The sequence below is a fragment of the Sus scrofa genome, chromosome 8 (assembly GCF_054392235.1).
Source record: "Sus scrofa isolate SSC_HxYL_T2T_F1_AM1 chromosome 8, Sscrofa_HxYL_maternal_Yorkshire_Landrace_v2.0, whole genome shotgun sequence".
Lineage (NCBI taxonomy): Eukaryota > Metazoa > Chordata > Mammalia > Artiodactyla > Suidae > Sus > Sus scrofa.
The window spans coordinates 15166135-15192873 of NC_139390.1; the positions used below are offsets into that span (position 1 = coordinate 15166135).

General features: G+C 40.5%; 1 protein-coding gene across 9 annotated transcripts in view; it reads right to left on the reverse strand.

The window, feature by feature from the left end:
• The window catches only part of KCNIP4 (potassium voltage-gated channel interacting protein 4), a 1125192-nt gene that overhangs the window by 19092 nt on the left and 1079361 nt on the right, over window positions 1-26739 (reverse strand). For 7 of the 9 annotated variants that reach the window (XM_084971644.1, XM_003482356.5, XM_013978556.3 and 4 more), the window contains 2 exons: window positions 7884-7953; window positions 179-249 (listed from right to left, as the gene is read on the reverse strand). In XM_084971644.1, coding sequence (XP_084827770.1) covers window positions 179-249; window positions 7884-7953 — 141 coding nt within the window. Of the gene's footprint in view, window positions 1-178; window positions 250-7883; window positions 7954-21409; window positions 21659-26739 lie in introns of those variants that run through there. The other 2 variants (XM_084971646.1, XM_084971648.1) reach the window with 2 other exon arrangements.

A 26739-nucleotide genomic window follows, 5' to 3' on the forward strand; every position in this document is an offset into this window, starting at 1 on the left:
CAGAGGGTAGATTCAGGTTGAGTGTTCTGATTACAATAATAAAAATATTAAAGAAATAAAAGTCTCAAAAAGAAAAAAAAAGTCACACCACCAAACAAATATTTCCCTTGGAAGCACTAAATCCCTTTCAGTGTGTCTACAGTTAAAGCATATTGACAAAAAAATGTCTAAGACTTACCTCAAAACTCACAGCTCCATTGTGATCCGTATCAAATGCATTGAACAGAAAATGTGCATATGTTGTAGAATCTGAAATACAGAAAAGAAAATTATGATAAGTTAGCATTTCGATATCCTATAAACTTGTACAGCATGGCCAGGCCTCTTTCTATCTGGGAAAATTTATCTCCTTTGACCTGTGTTTCTTCCCAGCTGCCCACCTTCTCAGTAGAGGATGAAATCTGAGATTCGTAAGTGTGGGCTATCTGCGGAGACCACTGATGACAGAAGTTCTCTAAGTTGCTGGCTAGAAATGCTCTGAGCACATCAGAGTCTTGGGTAACGATGTTTCTGACACTAGGATGAGCAATGTCACTACAGGTGGGTATGAGACACATCTGGAAATTGCTTACGGCCCGGCAGGGACTACCTCTAGAAGAAGCAAAATAATAAAAATACTAATAATGAGACAGATGAATTGGTATTGTTATTATTAGTCTTATTGGTGTTATTATTAGTTTGTCCATCATTTTTACAACCCAGATAAGGATACTGGGACTCAGAGAGGTTGATAAACTTGCCCAAAGTCACGCGGTTTACAGAGTAGAGTGGGACATAACTCAGGTCTTTTTGACCAAAAAGCCAGGCTAGCCCACAGCCAGTAGAGTTGTCTGACGAAGTGAGGACAGGGGGGACTTTGGAAGTTTCTGTGGCCACGTTGGAAGTGGATGGTGTGGTCCCAAAAGTTTGCGGCTTTCCAGGGGGGTCGGCTTCGAGGCTCTGCGCAGTGGTCCACAGCTTTGGCGAGTGCGCGTGTCCTGGGCCCACACGATGCTGCAGTTCTCCGGAATCCAGCACTTGCTCTGAGTTTGCTTCGTAGGTTATCTCCCTCTAATTTTTCTTTCCTTCCTCTTGTTTTTCTCCTTTGTCTCCCTAATCTCTGGGCTTTCTGCCTTTTCTATTTTAAAAGCATATTTTTTTTTCTTATAGTTTTCTTTTCTCAGTGCACAGTTTTCATTTTTAAGTGCTGCTGTGCTCGACTCGATCAAATTTATGTGATTATTTTAAATGTTTCATCTCATGGGCTTTAGCCTTTTATCTTAACCTTTTTTTATATTAAAAATTGTAACCTTTTAGCTCATTGGCTCTAGCCTTTTATCTTCTGTTTAAAAAAAATCTGATCTATTTCTCTCATAACTTTTAGCCTTTGTTTTTACTGGGATTTAACAAACCTCCTGTTTGCCTCTTACTTGATGAATTGCATTTTGAAGGCTCTCAAGAAACTAAGTTGTAGGAACAGGAGTAGAGAATTTTTCTCCCCAAATACGGGAGGTCACAGGTCATGTAAACTTTTCTCCTAGCTCCCAAGCATCCATGGCCTACTTATGGATTGTTTTTCCTGAGTGTTTCAGCCCAACAATTAATGTGCTTGATGGCCATATATTTTATGAGGTAAACTATATACACTCAGGTTCTCAAAATGGTAGTGGCATTTTCTTCCACTTCTTACTTTTATATATGATAGGAGGAACTAATTATTTTTAAATGTATGAATTAATAACACTGCTTTCAATGAACTGAACAGGCATCACAATTAGACCTAAATATTATGTAAAGCTAAGGAATGCAGAATGGATGTCCATGAAGTGTTGATGGGTTGGAGGAAGAAACACTTTGGGGTATGAAACTAGGGGTTTAATTGCAGTCAACTTAGTGTGATTGATGGGAAGTTCCATGATAAAATTATCAAGAACTGTCAGCCTATCTTTATTTACAAAATTGTTTTGCTCTCTGAGTTCCCTGGTGGTTCAGTGGGTTAAGGATCCAGCATTGTCACTGCTGTGGCTTTGACCACTGTAGTGGACAGGTTCAGTCGCTGACCCTAGAACTTTTGCCTGCTGTGGGTGCAGCCAAAAAAAAAAAAAAAGTTGTTTTGCTTTCAGCAGTACTTTTACATAGACTTCTTGAACTATTTAGTGCCCTATGGAGAAATGAGTTGACAGATGGTTTGTTAAACTTATTTAGAGGGGGAGAAAAAAAAATAATTTTGCATATTTTAAAAAGAGCTTCATCAAACAAATCTCTTCTTATGTTATTTATACATTCAAGGTAAGTGCCTTTACATTAGTAAGCAGAACTTACCATGAATAATGGCTCAGAACAAATGATGCTGGCAGTTTTTTTAAATTTAAAAAACAAGGCAAACTGAGCAATAATTACCATTTCTTCTCAGACGGGGTTGCTCCAGTCTAAATCTTGACACGTGAGATACACACACTCAAGGTTTGCCCTAATGTGACTCAGAGGACATTTTGTTCCTCCAAATGCATCTTGGTAATTTTCTTAGAAGTGAAGCCAGTTTTCCAGCCTAGATATACCAGGCAGTGAGAGTTTGCAAATAGTGTGGTGGAGTCAGAGTGCCCGAATTTGAATCTCAGCTCTACTAAATATTAACCATGTGACCTTGGGCAAGCTGTTTAACCTCTCTGTGACTTAGTTTCCTCATCTACAAGATGGTAACTATGTGTTTCATTGAGTCATCATAAAGAGATTAAATTAGATACTATTCAAAAAGTTCTCAGAACAGTCCTAGGCATCCTTTAAATGTTCACTAAATCTTAGCTAAGACTTGGTTGAAAATCCCCCACTCCCATCCCAATTCAAGCACAAGTAGGGGATTTTTGGTGGGAAGAAAGAAATCAACCAAACTGACTTCAACCCACCGACCTGGAACATGATAATCAAGTGTATTTGTTCAAATATTCTGAAATATTTGTGCACCAAGGGCCTTTTCAACCAAGACATTAATTGGTATCATTGGTGAGGTCTGGAAATAACTGGATTAAGGGCACTGGACTGAGTCCCTAGTTTACCAAGAGATTCTGTCACCATCAAAGTATGTGTCTCAAATAGTTTATTTATCTGGGCCTCAGGTTGTTCTTTTGTAAAATGTGGAACAAAAGAATCCTCAAGGTTTCTTTCCAGTCTAATATCCTTTATTTCTAAGAGTTAGTGCTGGAATGTCTTGATTTCATTACCGACTCCACTATTAACTAATTAGGTGACCACAGTGGCATCCCTAATAGTACCTACACCCATTTTCCACCTTTGTGAAATGGAAATAAGGGGTATTCAAGGTCCTTTCCTATCCTAAGACTCCATACATTTTACCCCCCAACTGCAAAATTTCAACATTTAATTTTTAGCCTCACAGGTAAAATTATAAGAAACTGAGCAAACGCAGCATATGAAAGTCAGGCTCTTGTGTGTGATCCCACCTTCCTATAGTAACAGTGCTGTGAATTAAATATTCACATGCATTCAACTGGTTCCCATGCATGAAGTAATAGTAATTTCTGTTCAGTATGTCTGCTATAAGTCATCCTAAAAATTTTTAGAAATATTGTCTGAGCACGAGAAGGGTATTCAGTGTGTGGAGTTATTTGGGAAAAAAAAATTCAAAGCTTTCTGTCCAGAGAGCTCATCTTAGTGTCTCAAGTGCCTTGCACACAGTGGCTGTTTAAGAAATATTTGTTGCCTTAGAGTCTTCTGACCAAAGCGCATTCATTTATTCCTTCGGTAGCTGTTTTATCAGAGGCCTCATATAGTCAAAGTAAGTGCAAAATTCTTACAACACAAGCAGGAGTAGCCCAGGAAACTGCCCTTTTCATGAGCTTTAACAATGTCTAGTGAGCTAAGAGCTTCCACGCTAAGGCTTCCCCTGTACCTGGTGTTGAAAAGCATTGCTATAATGGTCCAGGTAATGGCACAATCCAGCCATTTCCTCATGGCTTGTTTTAGAGTAGACATACTTCATCCCCTGCAAATGGGAAGCTTCTGTTCAGTCCAGCTGTGCTGACATCCAGAACACCAAACAAGTTGTGCTTGTTAAACCAGCTTGCTAAGCAGTAGAGAAACTAAAGAGCCTGACACACTGCAAATTGCAGGAGGTTCTGGCGAAAAGACAAAGCATGTTCCTGGAGGAAATGGTGAGACATTGTGATTTATGGACCCATCATGGTTATGACTCATAATGAGAGAAATCTGTTGCTTTCAGGCAGTCTGCCTAAATAAATGACTCCATAGAAGTGCGAGGATGGCCAGAGCGTGGATGTGCCTGCCATTGGAGACTACGTTCTTCCTTAGGACATTTCCCTTTTCTAGCGGCACTGCAGGATACAATTTGCATGCATGATATTAATTTTTTAAATTGCCAGCCATCATTATTTAAAGTATTTCATTTCCTTCAGTAATGCTGGGAGCTTTTAGATTTATGCATTCAATTAACATGAATAATCAAACAATTTTTAAGAGTGCAAAAGTGATTTTTCCTCAAATCCCTTTGGATTTTGTAACAAGAATTCTTTGCAAAGGATTATGCTTAAGTAGATGCTCTTGCATGTTGAAACGTTATTTTTCAAATAAGGAGATAGTTTTTAGTGTAGAGTTGTATCCAATTTGTAGCATGTGAATAACTTTCATTTGAGATAATAAAAAAAATAGCTAAAAGATTACCATTTGTGCTAAGTGCTTTGATATTAATGCCTATCAATATGTTGGCAGACACTTATTTTATAGTAAATATCATTTTTAGAAAAATTCTCCTGGGGTGGGGGAGGGAATGGAGTAGGGGTTTGGGATTGGCATATGCACACTGAGGTGTATGGAATGACTGGCCAACAGGAACCTGGTGTATAGCAGTGAATTCTACCCAATATTCTATGATAATCTATGTGGGAAAAGAATCGGAAAGAGAATGGATGTGTGTACATGTATAAGTGAATCACTCTGTGGTACAGCAGAAGTTATCACAACATTGCAAATCAACTATACATCACTAAAACTTTAAAAAACAAACAAAAAGAATAATGCACAGCACAGGGAATATAGTCAATATTTTATAATAAGCTTTGTATGCAGTATAGTGTGTAAAATATCAAATTGCTATGTTGTACACCTGAAATGAATATAACATTATAGGTCAACTGTACTTCAATAAAAGATAAAAAAGCAAAAAAACAAAACAAAACAAAAAAAAACCTCCTTGGCTTTTAATAATTTAGAAATATGTGTTAATTGAATGATATTCTAAGTTATTTGTTAATACATACAGTGGACCCATTATCACCCTGGCATCTGGCCCTATGACTAATACCTGGGAGAATATATCCAAAATCATGTAATAATGGGTCACCCTGTGTTTTCTCAGAACTCTAATTTACTTCTTTGAAGAGCCCATCTTCAGCAAATATTTCTATTTGGAGAATCCTTGCATGAAATTGTCTTCAACCTATTGAAATATCTAAAACCCAAAGAGAATTTAATTTTTGTATGAAACACTTAACATTTAAGCATTGTATATATTCAAAATGCCTTTTCCAGATATGGTTGCATGGTGGTGGATGTCACTCATTTATCCATGCATTCACTCATCAGAGCACTGAGTATCTATGAATGCGACTACTTGTCAGTCACTGCTCCTCGACCTGTGGACATGGCCCTGAACAAAACACACAAAAACTTCTGTTCCCTTGGAGATGACATTCACATGGGGAAAAGGGACAGTAAGCAACAGCAAAAATAAGCAAAATAAAGAGAAGAGAGCTAACGAGGAAGATAAATCTGGGAAAGGGCACGGGGAATGTGTAGGACAGGGTGGCTGTAAAGCCTCCTCGGAGAAGGAAACCTTTCAATAAAAGCAGAAGTGGTGAGATACTGAGATGGATATTTAGGAGAGGAGACTTCTAGGCAGAGGGAATCACAAGTTCAAAGACCTGGAAGCAACATGGGGCTGGCGAGCTGGAGGAAGAACAAGGAGGCCAGGTTGGCTGGAACCAGTTGAGTGGAGGGGAAGGTCAGTGGAGGACAAGCTAGAGAGGGACCAGGAGACAGTGACCACACCCATCCACCACGATCTAGATCATGGTTTACGTTCTGATGGGACGGAAGTCTTTGAGCAGAGCAGTGACGTGGCCTGGCTCACATTTTAACAGGATAACTCTGGCTCATGTAGAGATTAACCATGGTTGTGGAGCAGAGAAGAGGACTGGAATCAGAAAGACTAACTCAGAGACCATTGCAGTTATTTTGGCATAAGAGGAAGGTGGATTTTTTTAAGAGAAAATAAAGTAAAAAGATAATGGCAAGGAAATGGGTGAATTTCTCCATACCTTAGTTTCCACCTTTATTTTTTGTTTGTTTGTTGTTTTTTTTTTTGTTTTTGTTTTTTAGGGCCACACCTGCAGCATATGGAGGTTCCCAGGCTATGGGTCTAAATGGAGCTATAGCTGCCCGCCTACACCAACGCCAGATCCTTAACCCACTGAGCGAGGCCAGGGATTGAACCCTCAACCTCATGGTTCCTAGTTGGGTTCATTTCCGCTGCGCCATGATGGGAACTCCGGTTTCCACCTTTATTAAAAAGTGAGAATCATAGCTAACTGGGAGGTGATGGGTAACACATTTCAGGGCCAGGCATGTATTAGACGCCTGATGTGTAGTGGCTACTTCAACTTAGGTTTAATTTATCTGGATAGACCCATTTTTTTCTCCTTTCTGTTATTTATCTGGTCTGTGTCCACATAGTGCTCTCACCATGTTTTTTTTTTTTTTTTTGCTTTTTAGGGCCACACCTGTGACATATGGAGGTCCCAGGCTAGGGGTTGAATCGGAGCTGCAGCAATGAGGGATCAGAGAGTTGCGTCTGTGACCTACACCACAGTTCATGGCAACGCTAGATCCTTAATCCACTGAGCGAGGCCAGTGATTGAACCTGCGTCCTCATGGATACTTGCCAGGTTCATTACCTCTGAGCCACAACGGGAACTTCTCACCATGCTCTTTTTTATGCCCTGTCTTCACACTTAAGCTTTGTGGCATATCCAGGACCAACACTTACACTTTATGTTGACATTGCTCATCAGCTACACTAGACCCTAACATTCTTTGGTTCAGGTACCACATCTCCCTCTTCTTACACCATCAGCACTTCATACACAACTGGGCACACGGTAGGCTGTGGGACAAGGTTGAGCTGGATAGTCTGTTGAATGATTGAAGGAGAGACTATAAGGTCCCGGGGCAAATATACTCTCCATTCTTCTTCTGGCATGTAAATAGTATCATTACGTTCTCCTTGCTTTCTTTCCAACTCACGTCATGTCTAGAGTGGTATGAATTTTCTTAGATGCAAGGGGAGGGGTGATAGTAAAGAACTACTAAAAAAGAGAGAAATGGCAGAAAGAATACTAAAGAGGCTGCACAGCAATCTGGGTTCTAACCTGGATCTGTCACTTAGTAGACGTGTGACCCTGAGCAAAACATTTAGCTCCTCAGAGCCCCAGATTTCACATTCAAAAATTAAGGATGATTAAATGTGTCCCATGTGGGGAGAATGAGTCCTATAATGCATGAGAAAGCTTTGTGGCATATCCAGGACCAACCCATCATAGTTAGAAAGCACTGTACATTTGATGGACATAGTATCGGAAATGCAGTAATATTACTTCCATTAAACTGAAGGGTGAACTCCAGGGTATTTGACGATTTGTAAGTAGCTCACGTTTATGATGTATTAAAATCATCTGCACTTACATACTGTGTATTAATTCTCTTACATAAAGATGAAAAATGTAGGAGTCATGCCATGAAAGATTAAACCAAACTCAAGATTGCAAGCATAATTCTAACTGAGAGTACATTCAGTAGTCCACACTTGTACTTACCTCCCTGTGGAAAGAACTGCGAGTAAATCTCTTTGAAGGTCTCTTCATTAACAACGCCACTGGGGCATTCCTAGGGAAAATGGTAGAGAAGCAATATGAGTGAGGAGTTCATAAAACTGATTTTTTTTTTGCACATTTTGAAAGAGAACTGTCTACTCTGCAAAGCTGCACCAAGAAAGTTACCCATCCATCCATTATCACAAAAAAAGAATAAAAGCACACAATAGATGTCTCTTTGTTCTAGTTCTCACAAAATGAAAAAAAAATTGCCAGTGTAAAAACTTTACATATTATCAGTATCAAAGCTGGTCTGACACACTAAAAAATGTGCTGTTTCTTTTAAGAACGCATATTTCTCATTGAGGTAGGAGGAAATTACCTTGTTTTTCATAGAGCAAGGACATTGCGAGAGGTTTCTGATACTGATAGGGATGGAGTAGGATAGTTACACAGATAGTCGTGGCAGACCCAATAGGGGACCTTAGACAAAGAGGGAAATCTGGGGAATTTGGGGATACCGCTGTAAGTTAATACTTGCTCAAGAAAGCCAGCAGAATGAAGCAGCCTTGCTTAACTATAAAACCATAAATAAAAGCATGAGATATGCCTCAGGTCATTAAGTGAAAGATAAAATGAATCCTGCATTCAAGTTCAGCAAGATAATGATTCTTAAGACCAAAGACTGGAATTTAAGGGAAAGATGATTTTCCAAAGTAGGAGACCCTCATTATGCAGAAACCTGAGATGATTCAACATATTATAGCAGATGATACCACCCTTCAGGTGATTTAAATAAGTGCCATGACAGTCCTAGTTAGACCTCATAGGTCAAATACTCTCTTACCAGATAAAAAGGAGGAGCTAATGATATAAACTTGAGGTCTACTCAAAGAACAAGGAAGAAGGGGGGCTTTTCCCTTTCCCACTTTCCTTGGATTATAAAAATGTAGCCCACCTGAAGCTCAGGGCAGTGCTTCTTTCCCTGCCTGCTTGTATCTCTCACAAGCATCCTATCTTAATAAATCTATTTCTTGCCTATCACTTTGTCTCTCACTGAATTCCTTCTGCACTGAGACAAAAAGGACTGAAATTCAGTAAGTCCAGACACCAGGTGAGTGATCCCAATTAAAAAACTGGGGGTTCAACTCCCAATCTGTCTTCTGGCAAGGTTCAAGCCATAAGTGTTGTCACTTTCAATGCTGTCTTTGCTGGATCTTGGTTCTGTGTCCTCTGGAGAGGTGCTGGACATGCATAATCTTTAGTTCATTGAGAAAGTGGTGTGTTTCATGTGGGTCGAATGTGGCCCAGGAAGTTTCAAGCGGGAATAGTTACTAAGTTCTGTGAACAGGTTGTTCAGGAGTGCACATGGCTGGTCCTAAGCGACATCAAGTTAGATAGGACCCCCAAATTTTCTTGACAGCAGAGTTTGAAAAGAAAGAGGTCTGAGAGTGATGAATTCCCACCTTTGTCCCAAGAGTGGAGTTATTTAAGACTGATGGATACTGACTTTGGGAACTCCCCTCAGGTTGGACTATTGACTTGGTGGGGGACTCCTCTGACATTGGACATTTTCTGTAAAATAACTGAACTTTAAACTATCAGAAAAGGCCTGCTTTGATGCTGAAAACAAAGATTGAGAAAGTGGACTTGAGACTGAGGTGAGGGCATATATGGCTTCATTCTTTGGAGCTGCAAGAACTACCTGGCCAGAAATCTGAACTGGAAAGAGATACCTGGAGAGTGGAGACCAACAGTCATGAAATAATCTGGCATCAAACCACACGTGGGGAGTCAATTGTACATTGAAGGTGAGAGAGTGATTAAATTCTGTCTGGTCCTTCTTGTGAACAGGCCCATCTTACCTGAACTCCCTGGCTTTAGTTCTCACAGGAGCCCCATTCTGTCTGGCATCTCCAGGACTGACTGGGGGAGAATGAGGGGCGTGCTAATTTCCCTGACTTTAGATATGAATATTCTATATACTTAAAACTTGATACTGTTCCTGGGATCTTCAAAAATCATTTGTGGTCTTTAAACCTTTTCTTAACTCTTAAAATCACTGTCCCCTCATGAATAAATTTGATGTATTAATTTGATCTTTCTTTATCCTAATGAGTCAGTTACAACTGTAATGCGCTTCACATGCAGAATTTTCTATTTTCTCCTTTGTTGGTTTGAAAGGTTGTATCCTTTTTTTTCTTTTCTTTTTTTCTTTTTTTATGGCTGCACCTGCATCATATGGAAGTTCCTAGGATAGGAATTGAGTTGAAGCTGTAGATGTGTAGATGCAGGCCTATGCCACAGCCACAGAAGCACTGGATCTGAGCCACACCTGTGACCTACCCTGCAGCTTATGGCAATACTAGATCCTTAACCCACTAAGCAAGGCCAGGGATTGAACCTGCATCCTCATGTACACTATGTCAGGTTTTTAACCATCTGAGCCACAGTGGGAATTTCTGAAAAGTGGTATCCTTGATATATAAACATGACTTCAAATAATAGTTTCAATGTGAACTTATGTTTACAGAGTTTGTCAATGGATATTTTCCACATTTGATCATTAAAATAAACCTATAACTTAGGTATCTCCATTTGCTGAGGAAAAATGGAAGTCCTATGGTAAAGTGCCTTGCGACTAAGCTATCCAGTGAGAGAGCCAGAATATGAGCTTAGAACTTTCCAGATTGTCACAAGATTTTGATTAAATAATCCCTGTGGAAATAACAAGCCCAAAGACCCAAGGAGCAAAGAAAGGACAGCCAAAAACAAATAAGAAAAAAAGGAAGGAAGCAAATTATCATGGCCAAATTTTATATATCAACTTGTCTGGGCCACTATGCCCAATCATTTGGTCAAACATTATTCTAGATACTTATATGAGGGTGCCTTTTTTTTTTTTTTGAATAAGAGTTACATTTCAATTGATGGATTTTGAGTAAAACATCTCCTCCCATAATATGGGTGGGCCTCACCCAATCAGTTGAAGATCTAAATAAAACCAAAGACTAATCTCCCAAGAGCAAAAGGGAATTCTCCAGCATATTGTCTCTGGGCCTGATCTGCAATATTGGTTCTTCTGTTCTGTAGAAGATTGCCTTTGGACTTGAACTTGAATTCCTTCCTGAATTCTTGAGTATCCCTCCTCTATCAGATTTTGGACTGGCTAAGGCTTCACAGTCATGTGCACCAGTTACTTAAATCATTTTCTGTATATGTACACATAAATTGTTTTTGTTTCTCTGGAAACTCCTAATATATTAACTAATGAACAATCAACAGCTACAACTCCATAAGGAAAGGAGACGGCATGTACATCATTAATCATTCAAAACTTTGGACTAAAGGACTATCTAGTTGGAAGGAACAAAACCAACTTTAAGAGCAAATAAGCACATTGTAGTTGGCCCCTTGCATGAACAGGAATTGTGATTTATTGGCTTTTTATCTCTGAGCCATCTGCTGGAGATATTAAAAGCAAATAGATGGCTCCCTGCCATCAGGTGGTGAATTTGTGCAAGGTCAGAGCTGGACACCTGCCAGTAAAGTGATTCTAGCAAGAGACAAAGATGGGAAATGAAGGGGCATCTGCATTCAGCAAACTTGTCAGGTGTTTTTTGTCTCCAGATACCTTTGATAGATATACCTTATGATGTAAAATTAAATTCAGAAATGGACAGTCTCATGTGTTTTTGCTTTATGTTTAATCACATGTCTGTGTCAGATGAAATTCTTTCTCTGCCAACTGAAAACTCCTGGTCACATTTTAGGATGGTAAGTCTCACCAAGTAAATTTGTCTCTTTCCATATTATATTTCTTACATTAACTTACATCTTTAGCCAAAGCATATTGCTTGCTTATTATTCTAAGAACTTTTCTAGGATCTGAGGCAGCAGTAATAAACAAGTTAAATGTCTTGCCCTCATGGGGCCTACATCCAAATAGAAGAAAAAAAATCAAAAACAAGCTAAAAGATGATAAAAATAATAATCCAGAGGGTGATGATCTTTTATTTATTCTAAAGGGTTCTTATGGGAAAGCAAGGCATTTTTTTAAACTTCAGGTAAAAAAAATTAATCAAATTTTGTAGGACTCTAGTGATTTACAAAACAGTACAAATGGTCTATTTTCTTTTTTTTTTTTTTTTTTGTCTTTTGGTCGTTGTTGTTGTTGCTATTTCTTGGGCCGCTCCCGCGGCATATGGAGGTTCCCAGGCTAGGGGTCGAATCGGAGCTGTAGCCACCGGCCTACGCGGGCCTACGCCAGAGCCACAGCAATGCGGGATCCGAGCCGCGTCTGCAGCCTACACCACAGCTCACGGCAACGCCGGATCGTTAACCCACTGAGCAAGGGCAGGGACCGAACCCACAACCTCATGGTTCCTAGTCGGATTCGTTAACCACTGTGCCACGACGGGAACTCCTTTTTTTTTTTTTTTTTTTTTTGTCTTTTATCTTTTTGTTGTTGTTGCTATTTCTTGCAAATGGTCTATTTTCTAACTCTTCCCTCACCAGTTTTGTGGAGTCATTTCTGCACAAAAGTGGTATCTCCACTGTTCCATCAAGAGTGAGTATGACCAGGCCATATCTACTGCTAAGTGTATACCATAAATGAGGTGGTCAAATTAATTAGGTTAACTCTTGAGGCTGTAACAAACAAGATCCTAATCCTGTAACAAATTTAAAAGAATTTAGTATATTTCTTGTACATCTAACAGTCTTGGGTGGGAGTACAGCTCAGAGTTATTCAGGGGCCGAGGCTAATGAAAGTCTGGCCATCATCATGGGGCATCTATGTGATCACCTCATCCAAAGAGAATATCATTGAGGAATGAGAATGGGAAGTATTTTTGGACTGGGTCTGAAGGTGGTATATGTCCTTTCTACTCTCACTTCATTGGTTAGAAATCACTTAGTATGTCCATCTCAAAACACATGCGAACTCTCCTGTGCTCAGGAAGAAGATGAGGACACAGATTTGAAGTGTTAGCATGTATGTCTCAGTCTTATTTGAAAGATGCTCCAAATGTCTGTGTTCTGACATAGTTCTCCCATGGATGCTTTACTAAGATCACTATTGCATCCTTTAGCAGCATAAATTACTTTCTTTTCCTCTGATGTCACTTTTAGAGGATATTTTCAAATAAATAAATTCAGTAAGGCCTAAACATCTAAGTATGAATTTGTTAATTAGACTTTCTTAACTCTAAGAGAAAGGATTCAAGAAATAGTAGAATTTCCAGCTTTAGGGAAAGTGAAGACAACTTCATTCATCAATACTTCAAGAAGCTACTATAGCCGTCTATAAGCCTCATGGCTTCTATATTCTATTTTCTAATGACATTAGAGTAATACAATAAAACAGTATTTTATCTTATTTTTTCATGGTAACAAAATATTCTGAACATTTTCCATGTCACTATTACTAATCATTACAGAATAACATGTCCCTTGCATTTATCATATTGTTGGATACCTAGGGGATTTCAGAATTTTTGAACTATATAGGCATAAAAACGTAATTAATATTCTAGTGAATACATCTGTGGGTGCACCTGTGATTCTATCTTTATGGCTAAAGGAGCCTCCCAAGACCAAAGAGTTTAAACCATATTAAGACTCTTCATATGCAGAATCACCTTAATTTCAAGAAATGTTGTACCCATAGGAGTTACCAGCACTGGTTTATGAGAAAGTGATACATCTAGAGGGGCCACTGACCAGACTCATATGGTGATTTCACAATCACCAAATCCCGTGAACAAACAATAACTTGCTTTCCTCATGAATCTAATCATTATTCTGAAAATTACCAGAGGACATCAAGGCATTTGTATAGATCCCTCCAAGGGAAAAGGGATATGCAAGTTTTTGATGCAGACAAGAATGCTTTAATGACAAGCTGCTGGACTATATCACCACAATAGCAACTGTTTAATAAAAGCTTTGTACCTACATCATTTCTTTTAAACATTTTAACTAATCCTGAAAAATGGAGATTATTTAGAGATGAGGAAAATGAAGCTTGGAGATATTAAAATTAAGTAACTTCTTGGAGTCACATCTTTTTTGTTTTGTTTTACAGAGGCAGGCATGTATTCTTTCATGAATGATTGATGAATTCAAGAATGATTGATTCTTTCAATCAATAATTATTTAGTGCCTACTATGCATTGAGCACTATTCTGGACACAAAGGGTACAGAATTGAATTTTGAAAGTTCCATTTCTGCTCTTATGGAATTTAAAAGTTAGTGGAATTAAGCTCATACCTCCCTGACCCCATTAATGCAATGTTATCTTGACTTCTGGATTATCATCTTTTTTTTCCCCCTACTATGACTGAAAAAGTGAGTTTCTGGTGATTCAACTGTGGAAACACTTCTTTTGGAAAGACACACTTGTTTGCTTCCAGAACCACCCATCATGGCTGTGTTGGAGAGAGCCACATGCAAAAAGAAGCCCTTTGAACCCAAACAGTGAATGTTGATTAAAAAATACATATGGGGAGTTCCCGTCGTGGCTCAGTGGTTAACGAATCCGACTAGGAACGATGAGGTTGCCGATTTGATCCCTGGCCTCACTCAGTGGGTTAAGGATCCGGCGTTGCTGTGGCTGTGGCGTAGGCTGGAGGCTACAGCTCCGATTAGACCCCTAGCCTGGGAACCTCCATATGCCGCGGGAGCGGCCCAAGAAATGGCAAAAAGACAAAAAAATTAAAAATTAAAAAAAATAAAAAATACATATGGAATTCCCACTGTGGCATGATGGGATCTGTGGCACCTTGGGAGTGCCAGGATGCAGGTTTGATCCCTGGACTGGCACAGTGGGCTAAGGATCCAGCGTTGCTGCAGCTGTGGGGTAGATTTCAACTACAGCTCAAATCTGATGCCTGGCCCAGGAAATCCATATGCCACGGGGGTGGCCAGAAAGAAAAAAACATTTTTAAAAATTAAAAATACAAATGTATATTGTCGTTTGTGAGACTTGGGGAAAATGTTTTTAATTTATTTTTTGATGATTACCTTTCGTTCAGCAAGGATCACTCCACCTCCTTCCTCACCACATATACTTTATTCTAATTACGAATGGCTGGACACTAAAGTGCTTTGGAAAAAGTCCTTGCTTTTAGGACAGGTTAAATGAAGTTCTCTATCAAATGTTAAGTAGCTAGGGTTTCCTGGTGCTCGGCTGGCTGGTACCTTAATATTATGACCAGCAAGTTTCCTTTAGTGTTTTTTAAATTTTTTTTTTTTTTGTCTTTTGTCTTTTGCTGTTGTTGTTGTTGTTGCTATTTCTTGGGCCGCTCCCGCGGCATATGGAGGTTCCCAGGCTAGGGGCTGAATCGGAGCTGTAGCCACCGGCCTACGCCAGAGCCACAGCAACGCGGGATCCGAGCCGCCGTCTGCGACCTACACCACAGCTCACGGCAACGCCGGATCGTTAACCCACTGAGCAAGAGCAGGGACCGAACCCGCAACCTCATGGTTCCTAGTCGGATTCGTTAACCACTGCGCCACGACGGGAACTCCTGTTTCTTAAATTTTTATAATGATATGATCAGGATAAATGTGAAATGAGATTTTCCTGGCACATTACTGCCATACTTTTGTCAGGTGTTGAAGAGACCCTGGTTTTCTGGGGTCTTTAGATGTGTTTCTTGACGATCTTTCTCAGTTCCCTTAGGTCCTGGTATGAGACATGTGTCAAGATCAGTTGTAAATGGGAGTTCCCGTCATGGCGCAGTGGTTAACGAATCTGACTAGGAACTACGAGGTTCAATCCCTGGCCTCACTCAGTGGGTTGAGGATCTGGCATTGCTGTGAGCTTCGGTGTAGGCCAGCAGCTACAGCTCTGATTAGACCCCTAGCCTGGGAACCTCCACATGCCACGGGTACGGCCCTGAAAGGCAAAAAAAAAAAAAAAAAAAAATCCGTTGTAAGTGTACAATGACCATGTTTCTGTTTCTAATATCCCACTAATAAAAGAGTGCTTTTACACTAATAATTGGCATGGTGATGATGGTGATGATAACGATAAGTTAATACATTGCACTAAATGCTTCACATGGGTTTTCTCATGGGAATGGAGAGATGCTGGCATTACCTTCATTTTACAGATGAGCAAACTCCTTAGAGAGAAACGACTCATCCTCATAATTAGAAAGTGGCAGAGCCCAGTCTGTTGGTCACAGAGTCAGGAAATTAAGCGTTTAAGCAACTGTAGAGATACAGGTGTGTCCTGCTCTCTAGAAGCAGAATGCTCCTATGAACCCTTCCATCAGCCGAAATGGCGAAAACACAGAAGCGTATATGCTAGACACATCTGGCTCACATATGGCACAAAATAAGTCGGGAGATAAAGCAGAGATGCTCACAAACAAGTTCAAAGCTACAGAGGCTTGATGCTGAAATACAGAGAGTGGTTCTTGGGGAAGGAGCTTGACAGTATTCATTTATGCTCAGGGTGTGCTGTCTCTTTCGTTAGCTGTAAAATGAATGCTGAATGCTATTTCCACTTTTTACATGAAAGTGAAAATCCTCTTCAGGAAAAGAAATCTTCAGGTTTCTTTTCATTAGCGAGAACAGGTACTAATATAAGTTTTCATAAACAGAACTTTGGAAAAGTGGGCTTCATTTTAAAGGCGAAGAGGCTGAGGTTGAGGTTACAGGGACGGACCGTAAGCCACATGGTTAGCTGCTGAGCTTTCCCTTGTGTCCTGGTTTCCTGATGTCTAAGCTGATATGTGGACATCACAAATGCCTTCATGTCTACACAACAGGTGGAATCATTCTGCCAGGATGCATTCAGAATAATCTAGTGACATGCTTATGATCTTTGACTCTGGAGTGAAGTAGAAGGACTGCATTGAACCTCTGGATAGCTTCAGACAAGTTGTTTCAATCTAAGTCTCATTGTTCTCTGTTCTCCTGCATAACTTGGGGATAACTACGGACACCAGAGAGCTGTTGTGAGACTTAATAAGATAACACATGCCATGTTATCTTAGCCCTCTTCTTTGTGCATCCTATTTGCTCACTCAATATGAGCTTTCAGTACAATGTGGATTCTCTGGAATTTGGTAAGCAGAACTCCATTATACAAAGAGTCACTGTAACCTCAACATGGCTAGATCAGGGTTAAATGATATTTATCAAAGCAGCTGAACCCAGAAGAGTGTCAGGCTGATATAATGCAATGAGCCTAAAAAGCAGATCTGAGTTATGCCTCCTCCTCTAGCTTTATAAATTAAATCTGCTCTCTCTAATATCATCGGAGTTTACCCTCATAGGCAGGGGGAGTTCTGCAATTGTAAATGACAGCCAAGATGAATAAAGGCCACCAGACTGGAAATAAATGTCAACAGAAACCCAGGAGCCTTTTGTTCATTAAGTTAGAGAAAAGTTTTCCTTACTAATGCTTAAAGGAATACATTAGAAATACAGTAGTCCATGAAAAGTGTTGGAAACAGCGCTCCGAAGGGAGATTCATGTATTTGTAGAAAATTGCTAAAGAAATTATTTTGTGAGGTGCATTGTGAGTCCCTATAATTTTACCTCTTAAGAAAGCCTTTCGGTATTTGTCAAAACTCTGGTGGAATGCTCCAGAAATGGTTGCCATGATATGCAAATCAGATATATTTTCTCAATAATAGTTGTTTATTCCACTGGCTGAAATCTCTTTTGCCCATAAATCATTCTGTTCTGGTGTATATCATACACCCTCAGTTTCAGAATAATTATTAAATCTTTAGAGACACCTTTTTAGGAATCCGAAAGGAAGAATTATGTACAAAGACATCACAGGGAAAAACTAAAAGTCCTTGTGCAATCAATAATTCCTTGGGGATTCTTTTATGATATTTATCATGTCACATCTTTTAAACATCTATGTTTTCATCAATTCTCATACCTACTACTGTTGCCAAGGAACACATACATGGCAGTGGTTGTGAGATACTTAAACTGAAAACCTTGGGTTTCTACCCACATAATGTCATGGCATCCATTAATTGTCCAAAGACTGTCCTTTCAGTTATTCTTCTTGACCAAGGAAATAGACTGACACCTCTTTGATAATTAGTACAGCAGATTCTGGGCAGAACACAAAAGGAACACATAGACTGAACACTGAGCCCTTGAACCAGAGGAGAAAAAGAGGGAGACTCATATCACTCCCTAATAAGGATCCATCCATTCTTCTGGCAAGAATACATGGCAGCTAAGCTGGCACTTAGAGGAAGTTATCTTCTTAAACAAGTATAATCACCCATGAGATACACCAAAAAGGAACCAATGAATTGCACAAAGCAAGGAGCACAGAATTTCATGTGCGACAGTTTTTAGCACTATTTATCAACAAGTTCTCCCTGCTTCCAAACCCATGGGAAGACTGTATTTCATGAGTCCCTAATGGTTTGCTGCGATCACGTGACCAACTGTCCAATGAATGGAAAGTAGAAGTGATACTGTAACACTGTGATTTAGAGTAAGCAATATCTGGTCTGAATCCCCATTTCTAGCACAGAGCTCCTAAAATGATTGGGACTTCCTCAGTGAGGAGAGAAATAAAAGTATCTCTTGTTATGTTAATAAGATGACCTTTGGACCCCACACAAGGATGGGAGCTGGTTGCTAGGAGAGCTGACCAGGTGGTTAGAAGGTTGGAATTTTCAGTCCCCACCCCCTGACCTCCAGGAAGAGGAAAGGCAATCAGGTTGAATCTAATCACCAGTGGCTAATGGTTTAATCAACCATACCTATACCATGAAGCCTCCAAAAAAACCCCAAAAGGACAAGTTCAGATAGCTTCTGGGCTAGTAAACACATTGAGATCTGGGGAAAGTGGCACACTTGAAGATATATTTGAGATTCATCTGAGAACTTAACTGTAATATATGCATATGTACATATGTGATATATGGGTATATTTGTTTCTACCTAAGTGAATTTAATCATAAACTGTGAAGTTCTTATTCTGAGTGTGAATCCAACTGTGTGTGTGTGTGTGTGTGTGTGTGTGTGTGTGTGTGTGTGTGTGTGTGTGTGTGTGTGTGTGTGTGTGTGTCTAGCCCCTAGCATGTGGAATTCTCCAGTCAGGGATAAAATCCCAGCTGGAGTTGTGACCTATGCCAAAACTGTGGCAATGTTGGATCCTTAACCCACTGCTCTGGTCCTGGGATCAAACCCACATCCCTAGTCTTGCACAGACACTGTCAATCCCCTTGTGCCACAGTGAGAACTCCCAACTACTTTCTTTTTAAGTTGATTATTTACTATTTTACAAAGTCATAACTTAAAACTGCCTTCAAATTACCACATAGACTCCATCTAATTATTATAGGTAAGACTCTGGTGTCTGGAGTACCTACCCCCAGATCAGATAAAAAGTTTCTTTATGAAAGGATGCTTAAACAAGTTGTATTTTTGTCTGATTGCATTTAATGATATAGATGTATCATAATTGTTTACGTATATATATATATTCACATTTGGGAAAGTGGCTTTTATTTTCATAGTTTTCAAGATGTGAACATATCAAGCTGGGTTATAGCATAATTATTTCACAGCTAAGACATTTTATCCTTTGAGATTTTAAAAAACATTTCCCATTAATTAGTTGATTAAATTGTGAAAACAAAACAACCCACCGCCTCCAGCAAGGATGAATTAAGGTAGGTGAAGTGAATGAACTGATACAATAAAGATGATGGATAGAGGGTTTCATTCCCAGAGACCTGTAGTTGGAGAGCATGATTATCTTTACATATTATTCCACCCTGTTTAATATCTAATCCAGGAGTTCCCCTTGTGGCTCAGTGGTAATGAACCTGACTAGTATCCATGAGGACTGGGGTTCGATCCCTGGCCTCTCTCAGTGGGTTAAAGATCCTGCATTGCTGCGAGCTGTGGTGTAGGTTGAAGATGAGGCTAGGATCCCACATGGTTGTGGCTGTGGCTGTGGTGTAGGCTGGCAGCTGCAGATCCGATTTGACCCCTGGCCTGGGAACTTCTATATGCCACACCTGTGGCCCTAAAAAGCAACAAACAAACAAAAAACCTAATCCAATTGGAAAAGCATAGGTTCTTTTATTTATTTATTTATTTTTTTTGTCTTTTTTGTTATTGTTGCTGTTTCTTGGGCCTCTCCCGCGGCATATGGAGGTTCCCAGGCTAGGGGTTGAATCGGAGCTGTAGCCACCGGCCTACGCCAGGGCCACAGCAACGCGGGATCCGAGCCGCGTCTGCAACCTACACCACAGCTCACGGCAATGCCGGATCGTTAACCCACTGAGCAAGGCCAGGGATCAAACCCGCAACCTCATGGTTCCTAGTCGGATTCGTTAACCACTGCGCCACGACGGGAACTCCGTAAAAAAAAAAGCATAGGTTCTTTTAAATGAAACTTCCACTCCTCACTTCCTCCTTTGAAACTGGGGTTGCTCCAAAAAGTCACCATCTTAGTAGAATGACAATTTAAAGATGATTTGGTATTCCACAACTGTAGGAAAATTTTCTGAATTTACACGGTGCAATGCCACCACCTGTACAGCTCTTTATCACCAGATCCTGATGTGGCCTCCTCCGCTCCCTTTAGACTTGGTAAATACCTGGAAGGCAGGGACTGATTTTTATGGGACCCAGCTGTGTTAAGAACAGGGTATTAAAATGTTTATCCTGAATAGATAATCAGGTTTTAGCTTTCAAGCAATTAGAAGGTAAATTTGCTCTGCCATTTTCCTCTAAAACTTATAGGCAAGTTTTTAGAACTCCCTGCATTCCAACCCCTGCCCCCCGCAATTCTTCTGTTCTTCTCTATCCAGTTGTGTCAAGGAAATATTTTTGATTCCTTGTGCTGTTCTATTCAAGGTCACCACTTTCTCTTAAATACATCTCAGTTCCTGGCCACACCAGAGACCATTAAATGGTTATTAAGAACTTTCGAGGGCAAGATCTTGGTTCCAGCTCCCAACCCTCATGATTGCTTATTGTAAATATAATCACAGAAATTAAGGGGAGACCAACAATGTCAAGAAACAAACACTTCTTATTCCAACAAATTTTTAAAACCATATTGTATTCAACAACTGGGTTGTTAAAACTCATTTCAAAATAATAGGATTAGCCCTTCAGTTTTCAGGACATACAAGCTGATCACTAAGAACTAAATCTAGCTTTAACTTTCTGTTCTAATGTTCCCAGGCATTTAAGCCCATGGCAAGTCATTTACCTTCTCTCAGTCTATTTTTTTATCTGTAAAATACACTCACAGAAATACTGACATCACAGAAAAATAAAACAAATGAAAATTAAAATCACTAATGCCTGCAAAAGGAGAAAAATTAAAAACTGGAAATAGCCAACATGTCAGGTATTTCTCTGCTTCTAAAATTTGCATCAATAAATCTACATTCTGATATAGTCCTTGGGGCCAAAATGGTTCAACATGAATTTCAGATTGGAAAAAAAAGGGGTGGGGGGAGACTTTTTTACATAATGTTGGGAAAGAGATTAGGCTCAAGTTCACCTCAGCTTCTTGCATGTGGAGATGTAGGCACGTCCTCAGCCTCAGCCTCCAGCCCAATGTGGTCCCACCGTCACACCAGATGATGAAGAAATATAAGGTGCAAGGCAAATTTTCTCCTCACCTTGTTGGAAATTAAGATAACTCCGACTCGGGTCGCCAATGTCAGAAAGGGAGACATGTGGACAAGGAGAAATCTTGACAAGGCTCTTTACTTCTGCAGAAGGGCACGAAGCTGATACTTCAAAAAGTGCGCAGGCCAAAGGACCCCCCCTATTTATCCCTAACACAGGTGATGTACCCGCCCCCTTCCCATTGGTCGGGCACACATTCTTCCCGGTTGGCTAATTGAAACAAATTGTTGCTGGGAGAAGAGGTAAACAGGAGGGGGGTCGCGGGGGCATTTCTGCCAAAACCAGAGCAAAGTGGAGTAATCAAGATTTCCTTTGATAGAAAAGACATTATGTTACTTTCCACAACCTCTAGATCTTCTTTCTGACTGCAGGGAAGAGGGAAACGTTACATGAGATTAACAGCCAAAAAACCAAAACCCAAACCAAAGAAACTGTAGGAGAAAAGGTCCCAATAAAAAGGTAAAGAGAGAGACCCCAGACATGATGACTAAGCGAAGTCCAGCCAACTTCCCCTAACCATCCCTCCCCCATGCACCAGCTTCTGTAAAGTTGCATCCCCAATTAATAACCCTGCCTGTTCTCACTCTGGTCCGACCAGCCAAGCACGGACCCAGAAGAGCTAGCCCATAAAAGCCTTGTGAAACCCTTCTTGATGCTCAGACCCCAGAGGGCTCTCCTCTGAGCCCACCTGCATGATGATCCTGAGGTCTCCATGCATGGTAAATGTGCTGCTGGAACTGAAAACACTGCGGCCACAGGGCTGCTGGAGCTGATAGACTACAGCTGCCGCTAGAGCTGATACACTGCGGCTGCGGGGCTGCTGGGCAGCTGCTATAACAGAACAAGCTCAAGTTTTAGCTCTACTAAATGTCCCAGGGAGTCTCAGTTCATCAAATGTGAAAAGTGATAGCATTTTATTGTGAAAGAAATGATAACTCATTGGCATGATGTGCATTATTTTAAGAATTTTACTAATATTGCTTTCTTTTAAAATTCTATTTCCAAGTCACTTATGTTGATTCTGCAAAACGAAGTTGATGGCGATGGAGTAGGATAGTTACACAGGTAGTTGTAGAAGTCCCGAAAAGGGACTGTAGAGAGAGAGAGAGGGAAACCTAGGGAATTTGGGAGACCACTGTAAATTGCTCAAGAAAGCCATCAGAATGAGGCAGGCTTGCTTGACTAGTGGAGGCATGAGATTTGCCTCAGGTCATTAGGTGGGGGAGGGGGGGGCTGCATTCAGGTTCAGACTAAGGGCAGGATTTTAAGGACCATCCTTCTGCTGAGTTGAATAAGCACCACGACAGTCCTCGTTTGACAGTATAGGGCCAAATACTCTCTTACCAGATACCAAGGAGGAGCTGCTACTCTAAGAGAGAGGAAGAGGTGGCTTCCCCTCCCCCCAATCCTCTAATCCCCTTGAAGGATAAAACTGTAGCCCACTGAATCCTCAGGCAGAGCCCCCTTCTCTGCCCACTTGCATCTCTCACATGTGTCCTACCTTAACAAATCTATTTCTTGCTTATCACTTTGTCTCTTGCTGAATTCCTTCTATGCTGAAGCACAAAGAACCTGACCTTCAGTAAGATCAGACCCTGGTGAGTAAAAAAATGTGGGTTCAAGTCCCAATCTGGGTTCTAGCTGGATTCAAGTCATTAGTATTGTCAGTTTCAAAGATGCCCACATTTTGCAGGAAAAAGCTTCCTGGGATCTGGCCCAAGTCTTGAGCCTTTGCTGGAATGCATGTAGAATTATTTGATATAAAGAACCTTCAAAAAAGGATTTTTCTCAACTTTAGGCAAAAGAGGGTTCTTTTGTTCAACTCATTTTGTGGATTAGAACACAGCTAAGCTCTATAGGTACTCAACATCATTTTTGGGGGGAAAAAAAAAAAAGGCAGTGGTGCCCAGAGAGAAGGCCTGTGAATCAGTTTTCTTCTATTGCTGCATAACAATGCTGCACACTTAGTGACTTAAAACAACACAAGCTTATCACCTCACAGTGAGTGGGGCAGAGTCAGTCACGGCTCAGCTGTGTTCTCCACTCAGGATCCCACACTCAAAATGTCAGCTGACTCTGGGTCTCATTCAGATCGTTGGAGGAATTCAGTTTCTTTTGGTTGTAGGACTGAGTTCCCTGTGACCTAGCGGGCTCGTAGGCAGCAGCCTTTGCCAGGTTTCTTTTCATATCAGTCCCTCCATCTTCCAATCAACAGAGGTGTGTTAAACACTCCTCACCTCTGTGCCTCTACTTGCCTTATCATTGCAAGGGCTCATGTGAATAGATCAGACCCACAAGGGCCTCTGTTTTTTAACAGAGGGACTGTGATTACATCTGTGAAATCTTTCCATAGCAGTACCTGGATTAGTGTTTGGCTGAATAACCAGGAGACAAAAATCCTGGGCAGGCCATCTTAGATAGCTGCCTCCCGTGTCTGCTTCACCTCAGACTTTAGCTTTCATAGCTGTTTCTGTTTAACAGTCTTTTCTGTAGTTGCATTCACAGTATACCAAAAAAAGGGAAACTCTTCATATTTGTGCAAATAACGTATTCTTTTCGACACAACTGGCAACTCCACTACTTGGAGCTCTAGTTTAACTAGATCTGGAAGGAATATGTCCTGCCAAGGATGTGCTCAGCCGTGCACAGCACCATCTGTGGCGGAAAAACTGGATAGACGTGTGATGCATGCAGTGTGAGCAGTATTCCGCACGCTGAGGTGTGTCCTGTCCTTATTTATTTCCGCTCTATATCACTGAGGTCATTGGACACATAATCAGTTTTAGGAATCGATTAGATAACTCACATTGGCCTGCCATCATCAGCCTAATGATGCTGAAAAAAAAAAAAAACAAACTCCTGAATAAATAAACCTACTTAAAGGTATCATGTAATTTTTCAATCAGCAAGAGAAAAACACCAAGATGATGACGTACATATACAGGCACAGACATAAAGGTAAGAGAATGCATTTTCTGAAGCTTTGCAATAATGGTCTTCTCTCTCAGTCTCATTCCCCGACATACCAAATGGGCTAAATGCTGGCTCTTTGATGACTTATTTGTGCTCGTTGTCTCTTGACTTCTTATGTGAAGATGCACATTTTCCTCCCTCCAAAAGCCCTTTCTTACTGACTTTCAGTTCCTTAGAGTTCAAGGCATTTTAACATAAGCAAAGGCCCCCTTGTGATTCTATGACATCTCTCTGCAGAATGGGGAAATGAAAATGGGTTCTCTTTATTGTCCGCTGACAAATTTGGTGGAAGGACTACTGGACCTAGAAGAATAAGCTAGAGATTACAGCGGTAGGTGTGTGTATGCAGTTGATTTGATTTGTCCAGGTTCAGATGTTTGAAAAACCCATACTAAGGTATATCCAAAGAAGCTCTGAAGGAGTATAGAGGTTGGAAGATGAACAAAAAGTAATGTTTAATAATCACCCATGGTCTGCTGGGCACTGAGCCTGGTCGTGTAGGAGATATATGTTATCATTAAATCCTTATAATAGGAAGAGGAGGTAGATATCTTCTCACATAATACATAAGAAATGGGTTCAGGGAAGTTGAAGATACTTACCCAAGATCAGAGAGATATTAAGCAGTAGGAGAGATCTGAACCAGAGTTTGACTATAAAGCCTTTCTATCTTACAAAGTTGCCTCCATGAAAGGCAAGTGTAGCTATAGAAAAGAAAAATAAACTCACAGAGGGGTTCCTGTTGTGGCCCAGCAGAAACGAATCTGACAGCATCTGTGAGGACACACGTTTGATTCCTGGCCTTGCTCAGTGGGTTAAGGATCCGGCATTGCCATGAGCTGTGGTGTAGGTCACAGACTTTGCTCGGGTCCTGCGTTGCTGTGGCTGTGGTGTAGGCCAGCAGCTACAGCTCAGATTAGACTCCTAGCCTGGTAACCTCCACATGCCATGGGCGTGGCCCTAAAAAGACAAAAAACAAAACAAAACAAAACAAAAAAACCCCCAAACTAATAGAGAATTAATTATTCCAATATTTTTCTTCCCTATTAATTCACCAAAAAAAAAAATATTCATCATTGAGTCAACAAATATTCCTAAACCCACAAACATAGCCCCCATCCATGTGGAGTTTACAGTCCATCAGAGAGACAGGCACTTTTCAAATATTCACACAAATACATATGGTGAGGAGATGCACACAAAGCAGTTCAAGCCCTTTGGTCACTGGCTTTCAGGACGAGGGGGTAGGACAAGGTCAAACCCAACTCTAAACACATTTTACTACATACGTCTTTACCTCTACTTTCTCCTTACCAATCCTGAGAACAGAATGCTCTGCCCTTTTCTCACATCTCATTCAGCTACAGTTTCCAGGAGCAGCCCTGAATCTCTGCAGCTGGGCCATAAGAGGAAGGGATGTCCATAGTCTTTAATTAAGTTCCCTTTGTTGCAAATGCTGGGAAGCTTCTACACTTCGCCTTCTAGTGATTCTTCAGAGGTTCTTCTCCAAAGGGGACCATTAGCCAGGCTCACAGAAGTGTGCCTCGACCCGCATTGTTTTCGGTCTCCCAAGGCAGGCAGCGTGGCTGAGGAGACCCGGTCTGGTTATATCGAGTCACAAAGACTTGACTGGGCGCCAAAGAGCTCATGGGAAACATGAGCAGCGGCCTCAAGCCATCTCCGAGTGTTGCATTACAGTATTGAGGCACAAGGGGGCAGCAGTGTCCTCCACCACAGCTAGAAACTCAATTTCTAGTTCATACACTTCGGGAGTTCTTTTCTAAGCTTCGTGCAAGTCCGCATAGATTTCTTTTCAGAATGCTATTTTCTTTTTATGAAAGGTGACAGGAGAGCACCTGCTCCCAAATTAGGTAGATGCAAAGTTAACTATTTCAGGGAAAGCGACTCAGAGAGTATTTCCTTTTTAGATATTATAAAAGGAAATATATTATAGATATATTTTAGATATTATATTGGAGTAAGTCAGCCTAAAACTGCAATCTCTGTTTTGGCAGTTGGGCCACCCTTATTTTTACACCCCAAATCTGTAGGTTGTAAGTCAGGAAACAAACAAGACAGCAACAAAAATTCTAAAGCTTGAGTCTGAAAATCTTATACATTTGCTTTTAAGTACATGCAGGCTCTGCTTAGGTATTTATTGGGGAAATTTTTAATTCTTCATATATCAGGAGTGATGATAATACCTATCTTGGAGTTATTATGAGG